A 26,369-nucleotide genomic window follows, 5' to 3' on the forward strand; every position below is an offset into this window, starting at 1 on the left:
GCATAGAAGTCTCTATTTCAGTGCACAATGTTTGTTTTCTGAACACTGTTAGTGACACAAGGAGGACATTTCATTCTAAAGACTACTTTTGGAACAGACTCAGTCTCATATTAGCTTTTTCTAACAGGGCTTTTGAACACAGAATGAGAACTGTGGATTTCGTCACTCCAACACTGAAAATAGCTCTCAGGGATTGCTTTGTGGCCGGTATGGACATCGTGAAAGATTACAGTGAAGAAACAAATCTTTCAATGTGCATATGTGATACTATTATAATGCATCTGAAAATGTGAACCTATAAGGGCACACTATATAGTGTATACATTTCATATTCAAATAAAATGGTGTAAAAACAGTATAGTGCACTATAGTAAAAAAGTGATTTCATACAACCTACATTTATCTATTGTATTTAATAAATGTGTAATGAGTTTTAAATCTTCAAGTGAAAACTTTTGAAAGTGTAACTCCTCCAGTGTTGAATTGTGTTGCACTACCATAATTGGCCTGATTAATATCAACGCTGTGGCAATATGATGAGTGAAAACTCATGAAGTCCAGCAGCATATCTTTCCCATTAAAGAACATTGTCATGCATGATCCCTTTGGCTTTAAAAAGAGGTCACCTCCCTGTGTTGCTATAATGAGGATTGAACTCCCATATGATTTAGTGCCATTATTTAATCATGGTTTACCTTATGGGCAGTGCCTCAGGTTGAGTTTGGGGTCTTCTTGACATCAATCTCACAAAACCTGAAACACAGCACAAGTATATAGTGACTCCTGTCAAGTCAAGTAAAGTCATTTTTAGTTTAGGTCAAAATGTATTGAATTTGCAGTTACAATAAAAAGCTTATCACATAAACATGGATTTGCCTTTTTTTATTTACAAGTGCTGAAAAAAATGACATGGGGGAAACCAGTGCAAAATCTGTACATAAATTCAGTTGCAGGGTTCTTATATACATGAGTACTGAACAGGAACGTGAATACACTCTTTCTGTCATGCATGTAACAGAGTTCACAACACAGAAAAAGACACGGTGTAAAGATGTCTGATTTAGTTTGTAGTGCGTGATTCTCAGGCTGCTCATTCTACCGGGTAAAGGTAGGCTGAATCACATTGGAGCCGACAAACTGCCTCGTGGAACCAAACAGGCAGAAAAGATAAGGAGCACAACAGAACAGGACCCATGACTTAATTCACGCACCCTCCAAGACATTTAACATAATTAGTCGTGGGGAGTTATTACAGCAAGTAAGAACACACCAGAATTTTTGGGTAATGGCCCACAAGTCCATACTGACAACACATCAAGGCAAGATTCAGCACATTTCCCCTGACGGACTGGAAAATGGAGGATGGAATAGAAAAAATAAATCCCTCTTGGCCGGCAAAAAAAACAAACATTCTATGAAGGGAAGTTGAAGGTAAAGTGCATAAAAGCTTAAAAACAAAAGGGGGAGGGGGGTCAAAAATTAAGAGGTACTCCACTAAAACTTGCAGCACACACAGCTTAACAATGGAGAGAGCAGCTATCAGGATTGTCAGGTCAACTGTCTCTCCAGCTTTGTTCTACAATGGCAGACACACGCTTCTCGTATTCCCGCTTGTTCTCCTGGTACAGCTGAGCTGCCTGACTGTTGGCTGGACTGTTGGGGTTTGGTTCATCAAGCAGGGACTGGGGGGGAAGAAGAGAAATACTGAAGGTGAGACCGTTTTAGTGGAAAATCACCAACCTGCATCAACACCATTCATCTACTTAGTCGCACGCCTTTACATATGAACGTTTAGTTTGAAGTACATCCATTTTAAACAGGGCTTCAGACTACTTAGGCAGAATTTTCCAAGTTGTCATCTGACTTTCGCACCACACTATCTATATATGGTAAATATATTTTATAAAAGTGTGCAGTAAATTACTTTTTTTTAGCACATGAATCAACCATTAAACATAAATAGGATACACAGAATAATTTATGTTCAACAGTCTCTCTCAACATTTTTTCACACCTCAGAGCTGAAATGAATGGTCTATTGTAAGAACATTAGTCTGCAACAATTCTGATGTGTTTTATTGTTTGGAGTATTATTTTCTGGTTCCCTTAGTCTTCTGTGACTGTAACTGAATATCCCTGGACTGTTGATGGTCTGACAAAACAGGTCATCAGAAGATGTCAGATTGGAGTATGGAAACTTGTGATTTTTCACAACTTTCTGACATTTTATAGACCAAACGATTAATAGAGAAAATATTCAAACTAATAAATGAATCGCTACTAAAAAATAATTCTTAGTTGCAGCCCTACCCATCAGTATCAAATTCTAAATTTCACATTTGCATGATCATAGGTTAGCACAGGGGTTAATTTTGTACAATTGAATATGTGTATTAGCAGCTTGTAGTCTAATGACATTAATCTTTATATCAATTCTGATATACAATGAATACTTTCAGTCAATCTAGTTAAACACTTCAAATAAGTTATAAATAGGTTATAGCTTTGCAATGTTGAAAATAGGGTTTCCTTTCTCTGTTTTATATCACTGAAAACTGAGTTCATTTGGTTTTTCACTTTTGGTTAAAAGTAAAATAAGGCATGCCTGCATTTATAACATCTATTAATATATTGTTGTGTATTGACACTTCCTACCTGGATAGATGTAAGAATAGAGGACACATCATAAGTGGGACTCCAACGATTCTGTAGGATGTCCAAACATATACTGCCATCTGCATAGACTGTGGAAAAAAAAACAATTATACACTACATACAAATATCAACTCTGTAATGTTCCACAAGATACTAACAATACTCCTACCATTTGGATGAAACATCTTTGACACAAATCGTACTGTGGGGGGTTTGTTGGGGTATTCTTCTGTGAACTCTACAATGAGTTTAAATGTACCTGGGACAAAGACAAGACACAAAAAACATTTGTGAGCCATTATACCTGACTGTGTGTGCTGTGAGGAATGGTTCAAGCTAGAAAAAAAAGAAAATATATATATATATAAATAAATAAAAGTTGAATACTAGAGACTAAGAACAACTGGGCTTTATATAAGACAATGGCTGTTGAGAAATACTTACGAAAATACTTTTGCATAATAATATTAGGTATAACAATGTGTTCCATATTATTTAAGTTTCATAGTGAGTTGGTGGAATGGAGTATCACTTTAAGACAAATCCACAACAGAAAAACAAATCTTTGAATAAATGTTCGACAACTGGCATCTATGTTAACACATTCTAAATAAAGGGTTTTGGTGTGGTAAAGTTACTACGTCAGAGATGTTTTACATGCAAAGAAGTGACAATATGTCTTACTACACAAACTAATAATAAATTATTAGAGTGAGAATCTTACCGTCCTCAAAGGGAGTTCCTTCAGGGCTGTGAGGTTAGAGAAAAGGGGTATTTCGTCATTAATTTTGCACTTACAAAAATTTAGATCTGTAATTGGGGGGGAAAATATGTCCATGTACATTATGGCTGTGCAACAATGTCTTACCCAAATATGACTGCATTCCACACCATAATGTTGTTTTCAGATGGGGCACCACTGACACCAGCTGGAGGGTCCTCTTGTAGCCTTCATAACAAAAAAAGAAAGGAAAAAGGTTATAGCAGGACTTCTAAACTATACTCTACGATCAGAAACTAGATTTACTCATCCCATAATCGAATGGCCTCTTTCCTCGAGCCTCAACATTAAACCACAGCCAAAGCCTATATTTCAAATTAGGGATGACTTCCAATAGTTGACTATGTGATGATTCAATCTAAGGAGCCTGATCCGACACTCTCACAGTCGAATTGGCGGAAAAATGTGGTTATGAAACAAAGGATCATTCTGTCTGATTTGACATAGAATTGCTTTGTTTCTCCCAATAAAACAAAATATATAGCCTATTTTTGTGTAAATATCAGCCTATTAATAAAACTGTTGAAACTGAAAATAACACATGCTTTCAATTAATCTCCTTAGTGTGCGTGAATAGATCACAATATAGACCAAGATGCATTATCCAAATTTGCAGAACCATTAGAGCAGCATTTTGGTGATAGCCTCAAAAAGGCTAAATAACAACATAAATAAGGCTACCGTTTCAAATTCAAAGAATACATTCATCAATCAAAGCACTCACATAAGAATGTAGCACTAGCTGAGCGCTAAATATATTTTGAATTTATGAACGATTCTCTATTATCAGCAGAGGGATGCACATAGAAACAGCTGTTTGCATCACTCTCTCGTTGGTTTTACTATTTTTTTTATAGATACATAAAGCATGGAGATCAATGAGCAAAAAAAAATAAATACATGATTTGACGATCCGTCGACAATAGGCAAGACTTGACCAATCAGATTTGATCATGTAAATTCAGGGGGACACGCCTACTTTAAATAAACATAACTACCTGCCAATGTGGTTGGTGGCATTACAGCAGATTTCTGGCTAGAGTAAGCAGACATTAAAATGATTACTGATTGATTACTTCCCCTCCTTGGTTATACCATTTACACAATATTTATTGCTGTTGCTTAGTATTATCAGATCAACAAATATGTATATCACAGTAGAAACTAAGAAACTGTCTCTGTAAATCAATCAAGTCAGTGCCATGAATCATGTAAATATTGGCCATTGTAATTTCTTACTAACTACAATGCAGCATCTTAAAAGTTTTATCAGCTGAGATAAATATTAATGTCATTACTAACTATTTAGCAACCTAAGCATGCTACAGACACCCTCACATTGTGGCAGCTTTAAGTCCAAGCTATGTTTGAATAAAGGTGGAATATTTGTGCAAAAATGTTGTCTTCTTTTTTATGGTTAACTTTCCCCTAACATCAACATCTCATTGGTGTTAAAATTCAAAAAATTCAGAGCATTGTGTATGTAGTGGTACAATGCTTCTCTTGTTTTCATATTAACCCTAGTAAAATAGGAAGTAACTAAAAACTAAAATGTTAATCTCTCACACCTTTTGCAACAATCACATATCCATCTACTACGTTTAGTTGCGTTGTCACTACAGAACTATAGAGGCTTGTGAAACGTTTCAATAGCTTACTTAACAACACTAAGCATGACCAAAACTTCGTTCCCATTTGCAATTATTTTCCACATTCACACATTGTCTTAAAGAGGATATGAAACGTGCATGTTTGGGCACTGTTAGTGTGTCCAGATATATTAGAAAAACCACCTTTCATAAAATTTGATTTTAAAAAGTTGTTAAAACCACAGATATGACAAATTGTAATTTCTACGTAGCTAACTAGCTAGCTAGCAGCCATATTGGACCGACATCAGTGCATACGTAATGGATAATCATACAGTCAAAACTTTGGGTTAAAAACGTAAGATATTGTTCCAAAAGTAGATAATTTGGGCTGACGTTGGTTGGTGATGGCTATGACATTCTTTTGATTTGCCACTAGACATTGTGCAACGCCTATTCGGCTGTTATTATAGAAAAAACGTCAGAGACAGTAAACTGTGTTAATCTCAGCGTTATAATAACATGATACAAGACGCAACAAGATAAATGTTCAAAACAAGAAATCCTAAAACAGGAAGAGGACCACAGGAAAAGCTTAAAGACACTACAGAAACGATGCTGAGGATATACGTTGGGCAGTCGCCTCTGTTTTGGTGGATAAACGGGAAGCGGAGTATGTGGGGACAATAGCGGTGCGACTACCGGGGCTACCCCGCCCACACCGCCCGGTGCTGCTAACGACAGCAGCCCACCGGTCGGTGGTGCCCGTATTGTCCATTTGTGCGTTGGCTTGGTATTATAACCAAGGCTTCAAGAGGGAGAGACAGAGGAGAACACAGGTAACATTAAGCCTATAATGTCTGTTTTTTCAGAAAAAAGTAATGCTTTCGGTGTTAGTTTTTCTTAGTGATCCTGTCTTTGAACGGTTTGTATAAGGCAGCAGAGGAGGAGAGGCAGGTGATCAGAGAGGGGAGAGGCTGGGAGATGGGGAGAGAGTCAGCTGCAGCTGGAGTCAGTGCCCATCAGTGGGCTCTTTCTCTTCAGTGCCACTAACCAGTTCTGCAGTAATGTTCCCCATTTCAGCGGCAGTTAATAAAAATGGACTGTTTTGTCCTTGGCTTTAACATTGTAAAACTCATCTTTAAATCCAGGAACTATACAATAGTGGCCTCCCTTTTGTCTTCCACTGTCCTGTGGCTCCTCAGTCTCCACCTTTCACCGTCTCTACCATTGTAACTGTTGAACTCAGCAAAGCCAAGCCAACCAACCTTGAGAAGCAACAGGCTAGAGTACTGAAACATGGCGGTGCTCTTGCCATGAAAGATATAACAGAGCTTCTTTTTTCTTTTAAATGCTTACATTTGTCGTGTTTGTTATGTAATTATTGATAAGAGTGGGAATTAATTTGTTCATTTGGTTGACTGCTTTATTTCCACTTTAAAAGGGACTGTTTGTAACTTCTTACACGTATAAATCACTCGGGTTGGTGTCCCATGCGCGCTCGCGTGTGGCTACGCTGTTCAGACAAGACTCCAACACAAACTACACGGAAGCACCAAAACCGCAAAGTTATATCTAGTGAAGCCCGTCTGTTAAACAGTGTTGGCCGCGTTCGTAGTATGCGGAGGAGACCGTAGCTTTAGTCTCCAGGGCCGGAGTCTCTGCTGTACTCTGCTTCACTGCCTGTTTGCCTTCACTCAGCTCGCTCCACCTCACGTGCATGCGTGGACACTACACACTGCAGAAGACTTCGTAGCTCTGAGAATATCTAGTGAATGTACGGTGGACGTTTGTGCAGAAATAACTGCTGCAGCTCCTCCAGACCAATAGAGGTTTTCCGTGTCTTGTGAAGTGATGGAGCTCTGCAGCGAGAAATGTTATCGTCTCTAACCGGGTGCCAGTGTCTCCCTCCCACCGCGGTCGGGAGGCTGAAGCAGAAAAAGCCAACACTAGGATCAGCAGTGATTCATGGAGAGACCTTCGTCTGGTCAGCCAACATCACTGCCAAGCAAGTGAAATATAGAGTGATATTGTGGGTTTTGGCTGACGTGTGTCGCCTCACTGTGTTGAGCGATGCTCGTTCATGTCTATTTAGAGCGAGTCCGACGCTGACTTTCGTTGACTTAACGGCCACAGGTGTCGCTGTTAACAAGCATTTCTGATTTTTACAAACAGTCCCTTTAACCTAGAAGGTCCTGTCTATAGCTGCACTCCACAGCACTCCCAGTACCTGGAAAGACCTGTCCAAATCCCTGCAGGTTAATGAGTTCTGCCAGAACTGAAAAGACAAGCTTATAAACTTCGCAATCAAAGGATCCGAAGCTGCTGAAATTCACAGTGATATGGAAGGATTCATTTAGTTGTATTGACGCAGCTTGCAAAAACAAGTTTTAAAAAACACCTCCTTTTGCGGACAAAGTGCTCTGTTACTATCAGAACAGGACAGTTTGATTGTGACTTGATGTTATTCTCACCTTCAATACAATGTAATGTTATTCATCTGGGATTACAGTATACTACTTTGTGGTGCTAGATCTCGATTCAGAACAAACCTGCCCGTCATTACCTTACCTAACATCATACTTTGATATACTTATGTAGGGACCGTTTGGTAACGTAGCTAATGTTGGTCGGCTAAAACGTTACACTGCCTAATGCCAGGTAATGTTAAAGCACCAGGTAATGTTACAGAACAGTCTAAATCTCACAGGGCACTAATGTTAGATACAGTAAATGTGTTTAGCCCGAGGATGAAATGGCCAACATGTCACTTGTGATGGACATTTAAATGCTAGGTAGTTTCTAGAGTTAGCTGGCAGCCGTAAACTGTGACGGTGGCTAACTCTAGTCGACCATCCTGTTAACATGGTAACAGCCAGCTAGCACTGTTAGCTTCTAGCTAAGTCTACTAAATCAACGTTATTTCACCTAAATGTTCCCGGTTCGTAATAAACACGTGATAAACCCACACAGTATCAGCGTTACAGTCACACTTCACAATGTAGATTGGTGAATAAATAAGTTCATATTAAACAACAACAACATTCTGGATAGCTAAGCTAACGTAAGCTATGCTAAGCTAACGTAAGCTAGGCTAATGCTAACGTCAGCTAGGCTAACGTTAGCTGTTTTCGACATCGAGTCGGCATCACCTTACCGTTTAAAATCTCTCATAAGTCTCCTTCTGGCCGGGGTTGACATGGCTCAACGTGTTGACAACACTGATATGTTAACAGTAGCTTATTGAACTATAGCGTTGTGTTGTATTTAATAGTTATTTAACAGTGCCCCCTCCGTGTTCACGGCAGCTCCACCGCTTTCCGTCTGAATAATCTCCGGTTAGCTCAGATAGGTTTACCAGACGATACCACATCATGGAAAAGAGGAGGGGAGTATTTCGAGTGCCAAGTTTAACAAACTTTTCTGGCATTGGTTAAATCAGTACAGGTATCCGGTGATGTTACGAAAATATGTTTAATGAAATACATTGTGTTATATACCAGTCATGTATATTTGTATATCACGTTGTTTTATTTAACAGCATTTCTTTTTCTACCCCATTTCTCATTGTCGTCTCTCCCGGGGCGTGGTCACAGTGACGTATTGTTTGTGCAGCGCAGCTATGACGAAGGTGGCCCCTGGTGACAGGTGACTGTTAAAGCAGCTGTGAGCAATGAAAACAATGAATGTTTGCAATATCTTTAAAGTTTTTAAGTGAAATTATTGTCATACTCTCGAGTGGTCTTTTTTTTATTATTATCTATTTATTTATTTTTATTATTTTATGTTGGTTTTGTTTCATTTCTGTTGTCCTTTTATGTTTGGCACAGCTCTTTGTTTGTTTTCGCTATGCTTCTTTTGTATGTACGTGTTTTAATGTTTTCTGCTGTTACTATGTATACTGTAATTTTGAAATAATTAAAAAAAAAAAAATATATATATATATATATATATTAATATATATATATATATTAAAGTAGCTGTGCCCCCTACATGTAAAGGCTAGAGTTGGGTAGCCTCGTTTGCTCAATTTAGAGCAGTATTCTGGATAAAACAGGCCAACCTACACTTTGATTAATGCAGTTAGATCATGATGCAAATGAATACCTACAAAAAATGCTTTGGCTTTCTATAGTAAGAAGGTGGACCCCAATATGTGCAATATATATAAGAAAGTTTTAAGACTTGTTGGTTTGAAAATATCTTAAATACCACAATTTCTATGCAGCTCATTTATTACTGGCTAATGTGGCATCTCTGCCAGGATTTATTTCACAAGTTATCTATATACAGCAAAGCTGTCCAAAAATAAACTGAATCAAACTTTAACTTTTGCAAAACTTTTTTTTTAATTCTTAATGAGTAACATGGGATGTACTTTACCACTTCCAGTTGAGACATAAACCAAATGTAAATATTGGCAGTGGTTCAATACAGATGTTTAGTTTAGTGTATATCACAACAGGGCTATTTACAGCTTAATCAAACTTTAAACAAACTTTTTCTCTTTAACAACACAAACAAAAAACATCCACATCAACAATTAATCAGTTACATGTTTCAGTCCATCCACAGCAATGGGCCTGCCCTTTTCCAAAAACAAAACAAAAAATTCAATGAATAACTGGACCACTCAATGGTTTTAAGGCAAATTAATGCTTGTTTAAGCTTATATGACATTCAGGCAAAAAGGACGGCCTGTCGACTAAATATGTTGTACTTTAGGATCCATGATAAAGAAGCATGGTGGTGAAGAAGGCATGGTCATACAACTGCTCTGCTTTCACAGACTTCTGGTGCTCCACCTGGCTGCCTGCAGTGCTGTTGTTCTCAGATGAATCACTGTAGATGGGTTGGCCATGGAGGAATTCTGCTGCTGGGTCACACCCAAATGGAAGCTGTGGTTGATTGTGACTTTTTGAGGAAAAATCCTCACCTGCCACTGGAAATGAGACAAATAGTCAAAGGGCATATATAGTATATGTAATTAATTTGTGACCATATTCCTTATTCTATGTAGAAAGAGGCAGGGAAAACAAAAAACACTGGATTGATTTTGTTTTGCACAACTATTAAAAAGGGACTCGTTATGAGCAGCCAACTGCAAAGAAGTTTAGAAGCCATTATGTGACTGCATTTCAACACAACAGAGAAAAAGATATATTTGGATAACCCTCACAAAAGGTTGACCAATAAATTGAAAAGTACATTCCAGAGCCTTATGGAAACCCACACGTTTTGACCTGCTGTATTAAATAGGTCACATACTGATCTTTGGTTGCTCTGACATACAGTTACTGCTGTATGACAGTGACGTAGTTCTTTCTCCACAGTGCGTCCAATCAAGAAAACCATAAATCTTCCAGACGTGTTGGCATGGCATAATCCAAAACCCAACATAACGAGCAGATGAGATTTCAGTTAGAGAAGTTTAGTCTAGTGAAATTAGTTTCCCATTTATAAGCCTTCCTTTGCATTAATCTGAAAATAATGACACTTTTTTCACATTTTGCAAGCCAGCAAAAATATCTTAAGGACAGGACTTGACAGATGCATGAGAATACATCAAGAAATCAAAAGTCCACAACAGTCACATTATAAAATTAATCAACATTTAATGATTTCACACAATCAATCAAGTACAAAGCTAAACCTGCTCAGTACTAAGCATTGGATGTTCAAAATGTAATGACTATACACTCAAACTTTCGGCCATGTAAAACAAACTAAACAGAAACCAACTGCAACATGAAATAGTACTACAAACTACAGAAATAAGAATTTCCCTCGCCAGTATTTTTAAAAGTTGAAAATAATGTATATTAAATTATTGTTCAACTATTCAATACAGCTGAAGAAATAAGGCTTTTTGTGAATCCATGCAAACTTTCTTGAGCAGTACTGTTTATTTATAACTACTGATTGTAAAATGGCCAACCAATTTCAAAATCAGACTGGGTATTATTATATAACATACAGATGTGCAAGCCCTGCTAGTTGCCTAAAAAAACTTTGCTAACAGTTAACATTCACCATACTTGAGAATCAAATAAGCACACAGCCAAAATGAACGAAAAGGAAAAACAGGGGAATAACCAAATTCCAAGCCCATGGACCGCTATGTCTTAGTACATGACATATACAAACTACAAAAAAGCTGCAGTGAATCATTTATACTTTATGAGCTACATTCATGTTGGGATATGCTTTGGCATAAAGAAAGTCTTGAATACAAAACAGCTTCAGCTAATGTGTGGTAGCAGTTAACATCAGGAGACATTTCCTTTGTCAATAAAAAGAGTGCTTAGGCACTCATTTTTATATAAATGTCATCACTAATCGAGCATTATTTAACATCAAAGTATACTCAATTTAATCTAATCTAAACTCAACTGGGGGGAAACATTACTAAAGGAAACTATCCAGTCACCATTTAGATATTACATCTCATGTGTATACTAATTTATCTTAAAAGAATTGTAAAGAAACACTTTTTCAAACCTATTTGGGATGAGCATGCAACAGCTTTAGCCATTCCATACTGAAATTCACAGACGTTCCCAACACAATAGTAACATCTTCGTGACCTATGAAGTTGACCCTTTTGCTATTATGCAACAATGCATAATTTGACAAGCAATAATGACTGATTTCAAACATGACTAAGACATATTTTTTCCATAAGCCAATATGACCAACATTTGCACTGGTGACCCGACCGTGTCGAGGGAATGCCAATAAGTTTTAGAGTTATCTGGGATGCTGCTGTATAATTGTGCAAAACAAAACTCCTTTTATCATAAACCTAAAAAATAAAAAGGACAACAATTATCTGTATAGCTGGACGGATGCATTAAATATAACTGTATAACGAAGAAATATGTAGATAATAGAAAACACAGCATACGCACTGCTATACATCTTTCAAATGTAGCTTACCACAAAATCAAAACAAATGTATTCCTTTATGCATGTGTTGTGCAAAAAAAAACATAGCTATACGATACCAAAAAGATATACTGCACAAAAGGGAATATTAGCATGTGCCTACACAAAGAAGCCCTCTACAGGTAGGCATAAGAGTTGGTGCAACGACAAGGGGTCTGCATTGACGCCACAGTGATGACCTCCTGCTCTTTAGATGCAGGGATCGACCTGTCCTGCCCCCCCCGGTCCTCACACTGATCCATGGGCCCTGGGCCTTGTGGTGGTGCAAACCCATTCAGCCCAAATGCAAAGGGTCCTGGCCCACCTGAGGTTACAGTCGCTGCCAACTCCATGTTCATGCTTTCCATCTGGGCCTCTCCAGCGCCACCCAGTGACACGTTTCCATTCAGCAACTCTGGTGGCATGCCCAGACCTAAGAGAACGAGATGCATACAAAATAAAGCTAGGAATGTTATTTGAAAAGAGCTTAATTTTGAAACACTAAGACCCCACCCTGGAGAGGGCTGTTTGTGACGATCACCGTGGGTTGTCACCCATCTTAACATGTGCAAGCATGGTCTATGTTTTTAGTATTTCACACTGAAATACCAATCTGATCAAAGGCTTTTTTCAAATTTTTGCAGAAAGGGTGCCTTGGACCTTCCTTCTTTTGTGAACATTTGTGTTCCCTACCAAAGAACACCTTCATTACACTTGTGTGAACTTCAAGCACTCCAGACCTTTTTCTCTTGTTTGAAGACACTGAGGCCCTAGTTGAGTCTCTTGCTGTTCCTGTAGCCATTATGAAGATGGTGCTGCCTTTAGAAATTAACACTGCACTTATTGTTTGTGTATATACATTTTTACATTTGTTTCCACTTGCAAAAATAAAAATCTCCCCTGCTAAAATATTTGTTACAGAATTGTAACCTTTTACAGTCAAAGCTCACTTTCAGTTGAGAATGTCAATCAGAAGCTTTTTCCTTTAACACATGGCATTAACACTGCACAATTAAATACAGTTGATGTCTGATGCTAAAATATAATGAGTTCAACAGCCGTGTAAAGTGGGGTGTATGATAAGTACATACTGGGTTTTTTAAAGTCTACATATCAGATACGTTTTATGTCGGTCTACCATTTTATATATATGAAGGCATACACACACAAAAACACACACAGATCCCACATGGGGCAGTCTTATTTGTGCTCAAAAGTGCTGTGTATTTGTCTTAAGTAGCCACGTTTGGTAATTTTGTCCAGAATGACTGCATGTTCAGCAGTCTAAACTAATAATAGATGTTCCAGCTGAAGCATACTGATGCCGTTTATCCTTTGAAAAAGAAACTTGAAAAAATGTAAGTTTAAACCTAAAAGTAATGAAAAACACATTTGATGAGCTTAGTGACGTACCGTTAGGTCTAGCCTTCTTCACTGAGTTTGCTTCCATGCCATCAAACGACCTCTTTCTGTTGGGCACGCCATTCAAGAAGCTTCGTCCCTGGATAGTGGGGCGAGCGTGGCCCCCATTCTGGGTCATGCCATTCAGAAAAGCCCCGTTATGGGACTGGGCCATGTTTTGTTGGAAGTTTTGAGCATTGGAGAGAATCTCAGCACACTCCTGGAATCCCTGGGCGTGGGCCAAGTCAGCAGCAGTCAGCCCACTGGCATTCCTCATACTGCACAATGAGAAGGATGAGTGTTAGAGACCCTCACTGTACGTTTGATTTACACAAATAATAAGACACGCCCAAGCACGCACTCACACTCACACACGCACACACACACACACACACACACACACACACACACACACAGTCTCATTAAGCAAGTATTCACACACACAGACAGACACACAAATGTATAGAAATAGCCTGTGCTGCTCTACCCTCTCACATCCTCTTCGTCATCCTCATGAGAGATGACGACTGATCCTTTTGGATCATTTGCATCTTTCATAGAACTTAAATCTTGACAGTTTCCAAATACTTAGGGAAACATGTCTTCTGCAAAAGGACATGATTAAGACAACTGTAGGTACGCACCTGTTTATTTCTGATGAAAACCTAAAATAATCTGACCAACTGGACAGGATGATTAAGATATTTCTATCAAATGATCCGCTGAATCCAAAGGAGAATTTATGTAGGTGATGTAAAGAGCTTCGTCTTGAAATGAGGAATGCGACATCAAGGAGGATTTTACAAAGGGTGAAAGGCCGCCGTCATCTCACATTTCCACCGGTGACACTTCTCAAGGATTTCTGCAAAGCCACATCCAAATTCCAGCCAAGGATGTAGCCATGTCCCATATTTAAGATGCAAAAAGAAAACTGGAGTGGAGTGGTGAAAATAAGCTGCAGTCCTGGAAACAAAAGTGATGACAGAGACTAGCAAGATAGTAGAATTCTTCCAAGACCGGGACCAGTTGATCATCCAAAGGAGGTCAGTATGTAAGTTGTATCTTCAAAGGAAACTCCACAGAATCAATGGTTAAGAGGGAGTATGAAAGGAGGACAATCTACAACCATTAGAAATCCAGACGTCTTCTCTTGGGAAGGTGAAGCTGTAAAGACAGTCTTCATCTTGTTTCAAGAAAGATGAACAAGAGAATGAATAATAAGAGAAACAGCTGTACTACTCTAAGAGGTGGTTGCACCTCCATTCATGACTCAAATTGGGAGTCTTTGCACTACATACAGTTGTGTTAATCATATCCAGGCGCAGCAAGAATAAGGTGATTTTCTGAGTTCAATAAATGAATGAGCAAACAGTGTTGTGTCATAGGTTTTCAATTTTCAGGTTTGCACATGGCACTTAGGTATGGAAGCAATTTCACTGGAAAATAAAACCATGACGGATAACTTGTCTTGTTAATATAAATAAGTAATACTACATTAATTAAGAATAAACTATTTTTGTATATGTATATCAGTATGTTGTTGCTGTAGTTATTATATAATTAAGTGAACACAACGCCAGATATAACGCATTCATTTTTCTCCTGCTGATGTGAAATGATCGTGCAAGAACAAATGTCTGCCAGTCTTCCTCTAACCAATAGAGGCCTTTTAGCTTAATGATGAGAATGTCCTGTCTCACCATTGGCCAATTACACAACAATACTGCACTTGTTCTGTGTCTAAATGTCATCGAACGGCAAAATGAGTTCTCTAAGCAAACAGTCATGTCTTTGTTAAAGAACTGGGACTCTGGCCCACATCCAAGTTTATATTTACTATTAACAATGTGACAGAAACAATGAAAACATTGCCATCCACAGGCTATTTTATATACATATCAATGCACCAGAGAATTAGTAGAAAAAAAATGGCATACTTCGTGGCTGCTTTAGGACCTGTATGATTAAATACTATGTTTTATTGTATTTTATCTTATTCAACTATTTACTGTTAATTTAAAACCAAGTGACATTACTTCCACACATTGAATTAATTAATTTAAAGTACACTGTTGCTGTTTGGTCATTCATTTTGTTTAGAAATTGTTCTTTCTCTGCATTTTTATCTAAACAGTTGTGCAAAAAAGAAACATTTCAAAAGCTAGTGCACATGAAAAACATTTGATAAAGAATTTAAGATTGAAAAAATTAAAAAATTAAAATCACACAATAACTTGTTGCACATAACCCGTCCCCTTCAAAATTAACGCTTCCAAAAGATTATTCCAAAAGATTAAGATTTATATCAAAAATCATTTTATGGTAAGGTAGATGGATCGGTCTCACTCTAAGGAATATAAATCTAAATGTCAAACCATTTAAAAAAGAAATTTCAACAATTTAGTGCTCTGAAAAATACAATTTCTCTTTGAACAGAAAAAGTTCACTGAGCAAATCAGTATGGACAAGAAAGGCTCCAGTAAATAAAAACAATACTGTGAGCAAAGTTAATTTTAAGGAATTCATTATATCATCTTATCCTTTAAGCAATAATCAGATACTGTCAACTACATTTATTGTAAACCACCTGTGTGCTGACCTCAAATCAAATCCCACCAAACCTTCCCATCTCCCCAACTCTGGCTTCCTCTCAGTTATTTCCAGCTTAAAAAACTGATACTGAGGGTGGATGTTAAGACCAACCCTCATTTTAGGGAGTATAAGATCTCAGTTTTACTGACAAAACACTCAGAGACTCCCACATATTTTCGCTCATCTCAGCCTTGTTTTAAAGTTGGACCAAAAAGAAGCAACGAGGGTTTCAAGTGCTGTAGCATTACAACAGCAGATGTTATGACACATTTTCTTTAATCTTTTGGATCCACAGAAAGACGAGCTAGATGATCTAAAATAGGACACTCTGATTTGAGCACACAGATTCTCCTCAAATCAGATGGAAATTATAAAATAAAATATTTTTTTATGATGAAATCACTGTTGCTAACTTCTGCTTACTCTGCTTAGATGACGCCTTCATAATTGCAAAACCAATAATCCATTTACAATATCCTAATAGTATTATAAATAGTATTCCTTTAATGAGACCTGACATCTACAGTTAGCACTGATTCAAAAAATTGATAACAGAGTACTAATTAACCCAGGTTTGGTATAAAAATTTAATAGGAAGCGTTAATTCTTTGTAAATGCCTGGTATGCTTTGCTTTCCCGTCCTAAGCACACAATATGTATCTTCTCTAACTATCATCTAATCTTCCAGAGGCAGCCTATTATCATGCTACATGTTGACATGGGACTCACGTGATTAAACCTGTCCATATTAAGGGCTCCTATGGTTAGTTCACAAAATAAAAAACAAAATCATAAAATAAAAACAAAAAGACTAGAAACAGGAACAATCATGGATAATAAGCAAAGCATGCAGGTCTAAAACTTTAGTTTTGATTCATAAAAACCTAGCATTAAAACCAATCACCGCAAGAAATACCTCAACAGTTTGCCAGTGTGTAGATAGGAAGCGATAGTGAGAACACTCAATGCCACAACAGTGCGGCTATCCCAGGGAACGGGGCAGACTCAGCAGTGTCTATTCTTCCCCTTTCTAGGATTACTTGAAAAAACCAAGTCATTTCCAATTCAATGGCTGCAAAACATTAAGACGTACGGTTCTGTTTCAGTATAGAAAACTTTTTTGAAACTTGTTGTCACTTTCATAAAGGAAAAGGTGACAAAGATTAGATGTCAAAACAGACTATGATATTGTATAGGGTTAATACTGTGACATACAAAATAAAACATTTCTGTGTATGAAGTAAAATATTTGATACAGTGAAATGACAGTGAATAACCATTGCAACAGGATGATTGTTAGCATTACACAGTCAGTACATGATGGTATGCAAATCTAACCCATTTCACTCAGCTGCTCTAAGCCTCTTTCTCTGCACTACTCTCATCACCGACAGCCTCTAAACACATTCCTACCTGATGCTAGCTTGCTAATGGACCACCTTAACACTTTTGAGGCTCATGACAAATAATAAAAATCTCTTTTTGATGATTAAACTTGTTAGAAATTAAAAAAAAAGGTTATTTCTTTAATGTTTAAAGTGTATAGTTAGGATCATTTTTGTGCCATTGAGACAAATGGATTTTAATTATATTTTTTTCTGTTTATTTAGTTAAAGAATGTAAAATCTTTTGTTGTAACTTTTAGTTTAAACACAAGAACTGTGAACATTGATTTTAAAATGAGAATTTTGTCTAATTAGGATTAAATGGAGAGAGGATAAGAGGAAGTGGACAAATAAAACCAGTTTCTTCATTAAGGCTGGATAAGACCACAAGACTGTTCCAGTCGTACCGAACTAAAACAATTCAGATGTAGTACTTTCTGTCTCAATGGAAAGTTCTTCTCACTTTATGATGGGACAAAGATAAGCATCACACAAGGATGAGCACACTTTCCTCTTCTGTCATTCAAAGACATTTATCCCATCATCAGGAACCAGGACTCTCCACTGCAGGCATGTGTAAGGAAAAATTCCAGTGTAAATATAAAAATAGTGGTATCAGTGTGAAGGTGGCTGGGTCATAGGAAACAGGAAAATGTATCCAACCAAGATACTACCGGTATATGAAAATCCCTAAGTTCCAGTTGATCTCATACGGTTCTTCATAGCTAACGTTTCATGAAAATGAATAAAAGCCTCTGAGGGTTAAAGCTTTAGTACATAATTTGGATATTAAAATGCATCCAAATATTTTATAACAGACCAGACTGAGGTATCAGGCTCCTGACTCAAACCCACAGTCTGTTGGGTGATTATTGATCATCTGTTGCCTCTAATTTTCATGGTGTTCGGAACCACAGTCAGCCCTTTAAGGCAGCCATTCGACCAACTGAGTGTGTTCAATCAGTGGTGGGAGCAGATGGTGAGAGAGCTCTCTGAATTGCAGATCCGCCTAATGAATCAGAGATGGATCCATTTAGCGCGGTTTCTCCTGTTTACCTCCCCCTCTTCTTTTCTTCTTCAACAAGCAAAAGGCTGACAATGCCAGTGCAAAGAAGAGACGGAAAAGTCACAGTTGCAAAGTGTAAAATATATTCCAGGCATACAGTTTATGAGTTAAGACTACTGATAGCCTAATTATTTATAAGGCACAGGCCAGCTGGCCAGTTGCAGTCTTTGAGGTGTATTCAAGAGCACCAGAAGATGTGAGGTGATGCAAAGCGTTTGATCAGAAGACAACGGCCCTTTACAAAAGGAACTCAACAAGTTGAGTAGTTAGCAAAGAAGAATCTGTGATAATGGCAAGGATTCAAATATTACTGACACAAAGTTCAGTGTCCATATCATGAATGTGATGTGGTAAATCCCGTTTGTACAAAGCAATATATATGGTAGCATCACTGTTGAAGGTTATATTTTGAGGCTTTTTTTTAATTTTTTTTTTTTACTAAGTATTGATTTTAATAAACATTTTAAAACATGATTATTAACATTGATGCGAGTGTCTTATGGATGGTTCTGCAAGTTTCAATAAAGAATTAATTATTAAACTCCACCGATCAGCAGATCAAGAACTGTATTTCACTGGAGTTTATCTACTGAAATACTGGACAAAACTGACTCCATTAAACTGGTTCTACATATGGGACTCAGAGCATTAATATAGCAGCAAACAACTATTTGCAAATTAAAGATATAGTGGAGTAATGTCCACCTGTGCAGAAAATGACATCACTCTCACTCTGTGTGTTGTAATCTGAGCTTCTCCGTGCTTTGTTGACATAACCGGGCCGGCCGGGCCTGCATTTTAGTGCATGTGAGTCTCTCTGTTGTGCCCCACTGGCAAGCTAATCACCACCGCTCTGTACTGGACTCCTATGGCGGTTATTGCTGTTAACACCGTCCCGATCCACCGCTCTTATCCATGTTGAGAGCCGAGGGAAGACAATAGATATGCTCTGAACTTCGTGTAGAGAACCTTTAAGTGTATTGTTTTCACTGTAAACCGTAGAAAGTTGTCTCGATTTTGTTGTCGACGGCAGCGCAGCGGTACTTCTTAAATGTGCGATATATGGAGCTTAAAGCGGTCTTCAAAGATGAAAGAATCCATCACACATTTGTGGCCAGCAAAATGACAAGAGATCTTGAGAGGGAAGAGTGAGAGCGTGTGGGTATCCACTAAAATGTTCATGTTACCATGAAAAAAGACATTCATAAAATCTGATCCAGGTTTAATATTAAATAAAGTTGAATTTCAAATTGTGATGGGTTAATTACAGGAAAATATGTATACAACTGTAATGTATTATGTATATTATTGATTTAGTGAACTATTACTATATTTATATTACTATAAATATAACAATAAAAAAATTGGTGACAGCTGAAAAGGTAACTTTACAACCCCCTACCTAATGAATTTTTTGCATTTGTCTTGCACTTATGCTACTACTTAAATAAAATAAAAACAGGATAGTAATGAGACCTGCATTTATGATTTTGATTGACTATGTGATTGTCAATTTATACACAAAATCTTCATAAAATGTTATTCCACAGTATTTCTTACTGTGCCTTAAAATAATAATCCAAATGTCATATTGATTTACTGGATATTTTCTTAAGCACATCGGTTCAATTTTAATTTAAAACAATATTTGTTTCCATAACAAAATGCATAAGGATTATCTGGCTTTCAAATTTTAATTTTTTTTTTTAAGTTAGATCCCTTATGTGTCAATAAGAAAATATAAGTGAGACATTTTCACGTTATTGGTAACAGTTAGACATTTGACACCAACTTAATTTTGAAGTTAGTCTAAAGTTAGTTTGTCATGAGCCTCATTCCCACCTAGTGTGCCTCTTTGTTTCCCTCCCAGTTGTGCCTCTACATTTCTGGGTCATAAGTTTAAAAACATAACCTGATAATAAACTGAACTAAATGCATTATCTGTAATCTGCAGGGGGAAAATCACACATCATTTTCATCATAAACATTATTCATCAGCTGATAACCAAATGCACATTACAAGACCTCAGCAAGAAGTTGAGTATTTATTAAACACATTGGTTTTGATTTGTTGAAACAGCCAAATCAACCAGGAGTTTCATGGAAAATGAAGGTTCAACTAAGAGTATAAATCAAATTAGCATGGTTAACAGTATGACTAATAAAAAAATCGATTTGTCTCAGCTGTCAGGATCAACTGAGCTGCATAAAATTATAATTATTTTTCAGTTCTTTAATGTCTAGTTTATGTTTTATGTCACTAGGGCCATGAAGTCCAATAAAACGATACACTATATATACATGCCTGTTTCAACAACACTTAAAAAGGTGTGTTAGCATTGTTTGCATACCTTATTGGAACCAGAGATAACTGGAGGCCCAAAGTCAGCAGAAATAATATCGAACGTCATTCAATGACGTCAAATACAAATGCCTTCTATCTTCATTCTAACAAGTGCCTATAAGTAGAGCCAATATTTCACTATGGTATCTCTAATTAACTTTTTCCACTGACATCATTTGCTGATCTCAGATTTATATGACCAGATAATGACCATTTTCTCTCAGGATAAAAACATACAAAAGCTACACTCAATAAACTGCATCTATAAACCCCCTGGTTGTTTTGGGTCTCTGGATGTCAATGGCATCAGAAAAGAAGGCATACAGCTTGTTGCAAAAGGTGAAACTGCAAGTAAAACAATAGTTTGGCTGACAAAGAAAAAACGAGCAAACTTCTTATTTAATTATGAATCTTTGATTAAAATATGCTGCAACATTTAACGTCAGCTTCCTAGAATATTATATTATATTGTTACCCTTGCCAAACAAAACATGGACTGATTTATTAAACTGTGAAAGAGTATGAGTAACAAGCAGCTCAAAAAGTAATGTTTGCATACTTATATGCAGTAGGTAAATTAAATACTTAGTTCATTGAGTTGACTGACGTACATGACCTTGGGAAATAACTATGATCTGTTAAGACATGCAAGGCAACACAAAGAGTAACAATCATTTGTAATCGTTTGTCTCCCTACAGGTCTTACAAGATTTAAATTTGAGAAACAAGAAAGATGGGTTGTGTCTCTTCTGCCTTTGTTCATGCTTCAGGTGCACCAGAAATAACAATGAATTCTATAAATGGAAAAGCTCAAAAGGAGCTGCCAACTAAAAAAGTGTGGCTAAGCACAACAATTAAGATAAACTATTTATTACTATTTCACTTTCTAAAATACCACCAAGAAACAGGGTGGCCTGGGCTGGTTACATTCATAATGTAAAATGAATTATCTTATAATCCGTTTTATATACTTTTTTTTTTTATCTTGTCAAGCATTTCTCTGTATCGTTTAAGTCAAATGACACCTGTTCTAAAAAAAGCTAAAAAACAGCTAAAATAGTTATATCAAAACTGGGAAATCAGATCTTCCAGTTGTTTTACAGTTTCCTAAAAATGTTAAGTATGCATAAATTATGTACGATTGATGCATTTTCACTCTATGCAACAGAATTATAGCCTTTTCATACCAACAGTAAAAGGGCTTCAGAAAAAAAGAGGCAATGTGCATTTGGTCATCCAGTCAAGCTTTATATGTAAGACACTAACCAAAACAAATATTAACAAAGAAAACCACACTCTAGATTTAACAAAGAACATGCAATATGGCTTACTAGACTAAGAACAGTTTATCAACCTTTACATTAAGTTGTCCTCTGGTATGTGTAATAATTGTGCTGGATTTACAAAGCTGTTAGTTAATGTCAAAGGCACCAAACTGAGTTAATTATCTACTTTTATTAAAATGCAGCTCTTCCTTGAATCACAAAGTTATATGATAGTGTCTGCTATATAGGACTGAAAGGTACTTATAAATGATTTCCTATGAACCCAATATGTCTTTGCCAATATTATTACACACAGAGGGCAACTTAATGCGAATTGTTGCAATGATAAACAACAATTTCAAGGATTAACAAAATGTGTCACGTTTTCAAGGGAGCACCACCAATTCTATTAATCTTCCATTATATAATGCATCTCATGATCAAACTGCTTTAAGCTGGAGTGGTTAAAGAATAATTATTATGTTTTGTATACTTTAGCATTCTGCAACAAAAAAGTTTCAAGCTAACTAAAACTTTACTAAAAAATTACTTGCTATTTAATAAACTGCATATAATCATTAATTAAAAGCCACTGGAGGAGGAGATATGAATGGTTCTTTGGTGTACAATTTTAACAACAGAAATGAACACACATTAGCAGAACAAGGTAGTGTCTTATTGTAGGGATATTTAAAATGACTAATTCTGCACTTATCTTGAAAGTTATGCTGAAATTGTAATCAATTTCTCCACCGCTGTTATGCATAATATACAGACTAATGTGATTTAGTGTAAAGTTAGCATTTAATAGAGCAGATTCCTTCTGTCTGGGTATGTGTAGGACTGCCATAGTATCAAAAATGTAGAATTCGAGGTTCTTATCTTTGCATGTTTCACAAATTGATAATTTGTTTAATCCAATATTCAGACCTGTAAAGTTAATTCACAGATCCTCTGACTCTCTTACTTGCAACACTGTAGAAACCGCATTTAAATATCATCATTGCTCTTGTTTTGAGTTTGGTGGCGGTCCCTTGCAAAGGTGTAACTGAGATGTTTGATAGTACAGAGGAAAAGAAATGAAGACACAGATCTGATCACAGGACTTACTCAGCTTTCGCTCCCTGAATCAAGAGAGCGTTGATACACTCCAGACTGCCCGCACGAGCAGCCTTGTGGATGGGCGACTCACCCACATAGTCCTGAGTGATGACAAAAGACTGCAGTTACACACAAAAAAGCATGACTGTATTGTGCACAAGAACAGCAGTAGAAGCCAAAACACTGTTTTAGTTACAGTACTAAATATATGAGTAGGTTTTAATCAAATATACCATCCCTAACTGCCTTCCTTCTCCATTTACAGGGTTAAAAAAACAGACGACAACAGGGCGTAATTCTGCAAGGCTTGACTGGCAATGACCTTTTCAACCAGACTTCACCACCGCCCACAGACATTTACAGTTACACATTAGTAGGAGTGGAGAGAGAGAGAGAGAGAGGCAGAGAGAGAGAGAGAGAGAGAGAGAGAGAGAAAAATACACCAGAAGGCTGTCTCTAACCACAATGTAATGTGGGCCGAGCTTAAATACTGAGCTACTCTACTGTCTGACACCAGCCATGTCGAGAAAATATTAGGAATCCAAGAGTAGGGAAGGTCACAAATCATAGTTTCCGCAGGTGTCAACATATGCTGAGCAAATTCAAATCCAATTGATACAAATGTGTTTCATGATGACGACAACCATTATGTAATGGTGACCTACTAATCTGATTTCTCTCAGCAGTGCAGCAGAGTATAAAATATAGCCTCAGTGCATGAAAATACATGAAGAGGAAACGAGTAAAAGTAACAAGTGACGAGTAAAACACAACAGTCTGAGAGCAAATACATTACAGAAAATTACCATAATCTGAACATAAATCAGGTCAACGAGTGAGTAACAACAGTAAACTGCGAGGGTCGTGACCTCACTTTAGAGTGATCCTTCTTGATGGGATCAGTCTGAGTGCAACCTCTTACACTGCTCTACTCTTTTCTCTCACGCATGTGTGCCTCGGCCTATATAATCAATCTGTTTTTTTGGATTTTTATTACGTGAAAGTGATTTGTTGTTAAATGTTGATACACATATAGTCTACAGTCCCTTTGTAATGTGCTGTTTTCCTTGTAATGTCAGTATACTTTGTGAAAAATCTTGTTTACATGCATCTCTCCAGGAAATGTCAACACGGAAAATTCTTGTAAACTTACTTGACAAGTTGGGTGATTTTTAAAGTGAAACTGAACCGTTTAATTTTCCCCTGGTGTACAGTATGCAGACATGTGTTTAGTGTGCATCTGATGTCATACCTGTCTGTTAATATCTGCACCAGCTTGGAGTAGCCATAACAAGCACTCAGGGTGGCCCCCAAATGCAGCAATGTGAGTGGGCGTCTGTGCAAACCTGGAGGTCACCGCATTCACACCACAGCCCACCTGAACCAGACGCATCACACACTCCAGCTGTGAAGACAAAAAGAGCAAAGCAGAAAATTCAGACGGATTATAAAGTGCACTGATTCATTCATTCATTCATTCCTTAGCTTTCCATGAAGACATTTGGCAGGTATAGACAAGTGTACTACAGTACCAGCTGCTGTAGTACACTTGTCTATACCTGCCAAATGTCTTAAAAGCAAAAATGCAATACTATAGCATGGCCTGGCTCAGTCTTCATAGCTCTGAGCATTCATACATTTTATGTGCAAACAGTAAGGCCTGCCCTTCCCAAGGTGCACGTTAGTTAGTGTAAAGCAAATCTTTGCACAAGCATGTGTGATTGATAAGGAGAGGCTCGTCAGTTGCAAGTTGCCAAGTTTTCAATATAACGTTTCAGCAAGTTAAAAAAAATGTATTAGTGACCATCGTTTTAAATTTCATTACTGTTGACTTTTTGTACAAAAGTCTTATATTCAACATTTTATTTTGGCCTATGTTTTTATTCTGTATTGTTTTTATCTTGATGTTTGCACTGTGTAAAACACTTTGTAACTATGTTTGGGAAGGTGCTATACAAATAAAGTTTATTATTATTATTATTATTATTGGTAACGCTACAGTTTAGTGCGCAGATATCACATGTTTTATCAATAACATTCAGCCTAAACTAACATAACAGTTAACCTAACGGCCGTTAAGTTAACGTCGACTACCGGCTGAACTAACGGCCGTTAAGTTAACGTTGACTAACTGCTGACCTAACGGCCGTTAAGTTAACGTTGACTAACTGCTGAACTAACGGCCGTTAAGTTAACGTTGACTAACTGCTGAACTAACGGCCGTTAAGTTAACGTCGACTAACGGCTGACCTAACGGCCGTTAAGTTAACGTTAAATTGCTCCCGCTCGACGTTAAAACCTTAACGTTACTTATATTCAAAGTGTAACTTTACCTAAAAATGTATTTATATCGGTAGGTTACACAGTTTATGAATTAAAACCCCGTTAGCTGAAGAACAGCGTTAATGTAATGTTCCTGGTCCATTGTCTGGCTCCAGTGAACGATGGCTGCTGTTCACTCATCAGATAGCCGTTGAGACGAACATCAGGAAATGGCCGAGACGAGGCTTCATGACGGAGAAACGTTGGCGCTCATTCTGGACATTCATTTAGGAACATCTTGTCCGCCAGCTAGCCAATAGACTGAACTATTTACCTTCCCGAAATGCGCGGCCCAGTGTATGGGCGTCCAGCCGTAGAAGGTGTCCTCCACGGAGAGGTCCGCCGGGTTGGAGGCGCTCTGGAGCAGCGAGCACAGGGCGCCGACGTCTCCATCCCTGCACGCCCGGTGCAGAGGGAAGCGGCTGTTCAACACCTCCTCACTGGAGAACCCAGACTCCACACTCACCGACATGGTTAACAGAATGATAAATAACACCTAACTATTGTAACAGACAACAACAATAAATGTCTATCTATTGTTTAATCCTGTTGGGGTGCCTGTGAATCAGGACACGCGCCACCCTGCTGCTGCTGCTGTGTGTTTCTGCCTGACAACAACACAAAGACCGAAGAGGACAACGGACGAGCACGCGTCGGAGGGAAACTTGAGAAACGAACAGGGAGCGGAGAAACTGCGGACTGGATTTCACATTCCAGCTGAAAAACTGCGGACTGGATTTCACATTCCAGCTGAGAAACTGCGGACTGGATTTCACATTCCAGCTGAGAAACTGCGGACTGGATTTCACATTCCAGCTGAGAAACTGCGGACTGGATTTCACATTCCAGCTGAGAAACTGCGGACTGGATTTCACATTCCAGCTAAGAAACTGCGGACTGGATTTCACATTCCAGCTAAGAAACTGCGGACTGGATTTCAC

At 37.6% G+C, this 26,369-nt stretch overlaps 2 protein-coding genes across 3 annotated transcripts; both read right to left on the reverse strand.

Moving 5' to 3' along the window:
* Nucleotides 1-866: 866 nt before the first annotated feature.
* ube2al (ubiquitin conjugating enzyme E2 A, like) lies at nt 867-8,366 on the reverse strand. 2 transcript variants are annotated; one of them, XM_037788988.1, is made up of 6 exons: nt 8,183-8,366; nt 3,524-3,604; nt 3,380-3,405; nt 2,825-2,914; nt 2,656-2,744; nt 867-1,682 (listed from the first exon to the last, which is right to left on the reverse strand). In XM_037788988.1, the coding sequence occupies exons 1-6, from the start codon at nt 8,224-8,226 to the stop codon at nt 1,554-1,556; spliced, it is 459 nt and encodes a 152-aa protein (XP_037644916.1). In that variant the 5' UTR covers nt 8,227-8,366; the 3' UTR covers nt 867-1,553. The 2 variants fall into 2 exon arrangements, with proteins under 2 accessions (XP_037644916.1, XP_037644917.1); XM_037788989.1 differs by lacking the exon at nt 8,183-8,366 and adding an exon at nt 4,118-4,122.
* A 983-nt stretch (nt 8,367-9,349) lies between these two features.
* Nucleotides 9,350-26,071, reverse strand: ankrd10b (ankyrin repeat domain 10b). Its single transcript, XM_037788987.1, has 6 exons — nt 25,703-26,071; nt 24,359-24,511; nt 23,116-23,207; nt 13,366-13,631; nt 12,278-12,385; nt 9,350-9,967 (listed from the first exon to the last, which is right to left on the reverse strand). Exons 1-6 carry the CDS (start codon nt 25,898-25,900, stop codon nt 9,747-9,749), a joined length of 1,038 nt encoding a protein of 345 aa, XP_037644915.1. The 5' UTR covers nt 25,901-26,071; the 3' UTR covers nt 9,350-9,746.
* Nucleotides 26,072-26,369: the final 298 nt, after the last annotated feature.

This window comes from Sebastes umbrosus, chromosome 13 (assembly GCF_015220745.1).
Source record: "Sebastes umbrosus isolate fSebUmb1 chromosome 13, fSebUmb1.pri, whole genome shotgun sequence".
In the NCBI taxonomy this organism is placed as follows: domain Eukaryota; kingdom Metazoa; phylum Chordata; class Actinopteri; order Perciformes; family Sebastidae; genus Sebastes; species Sebastes umbrosus.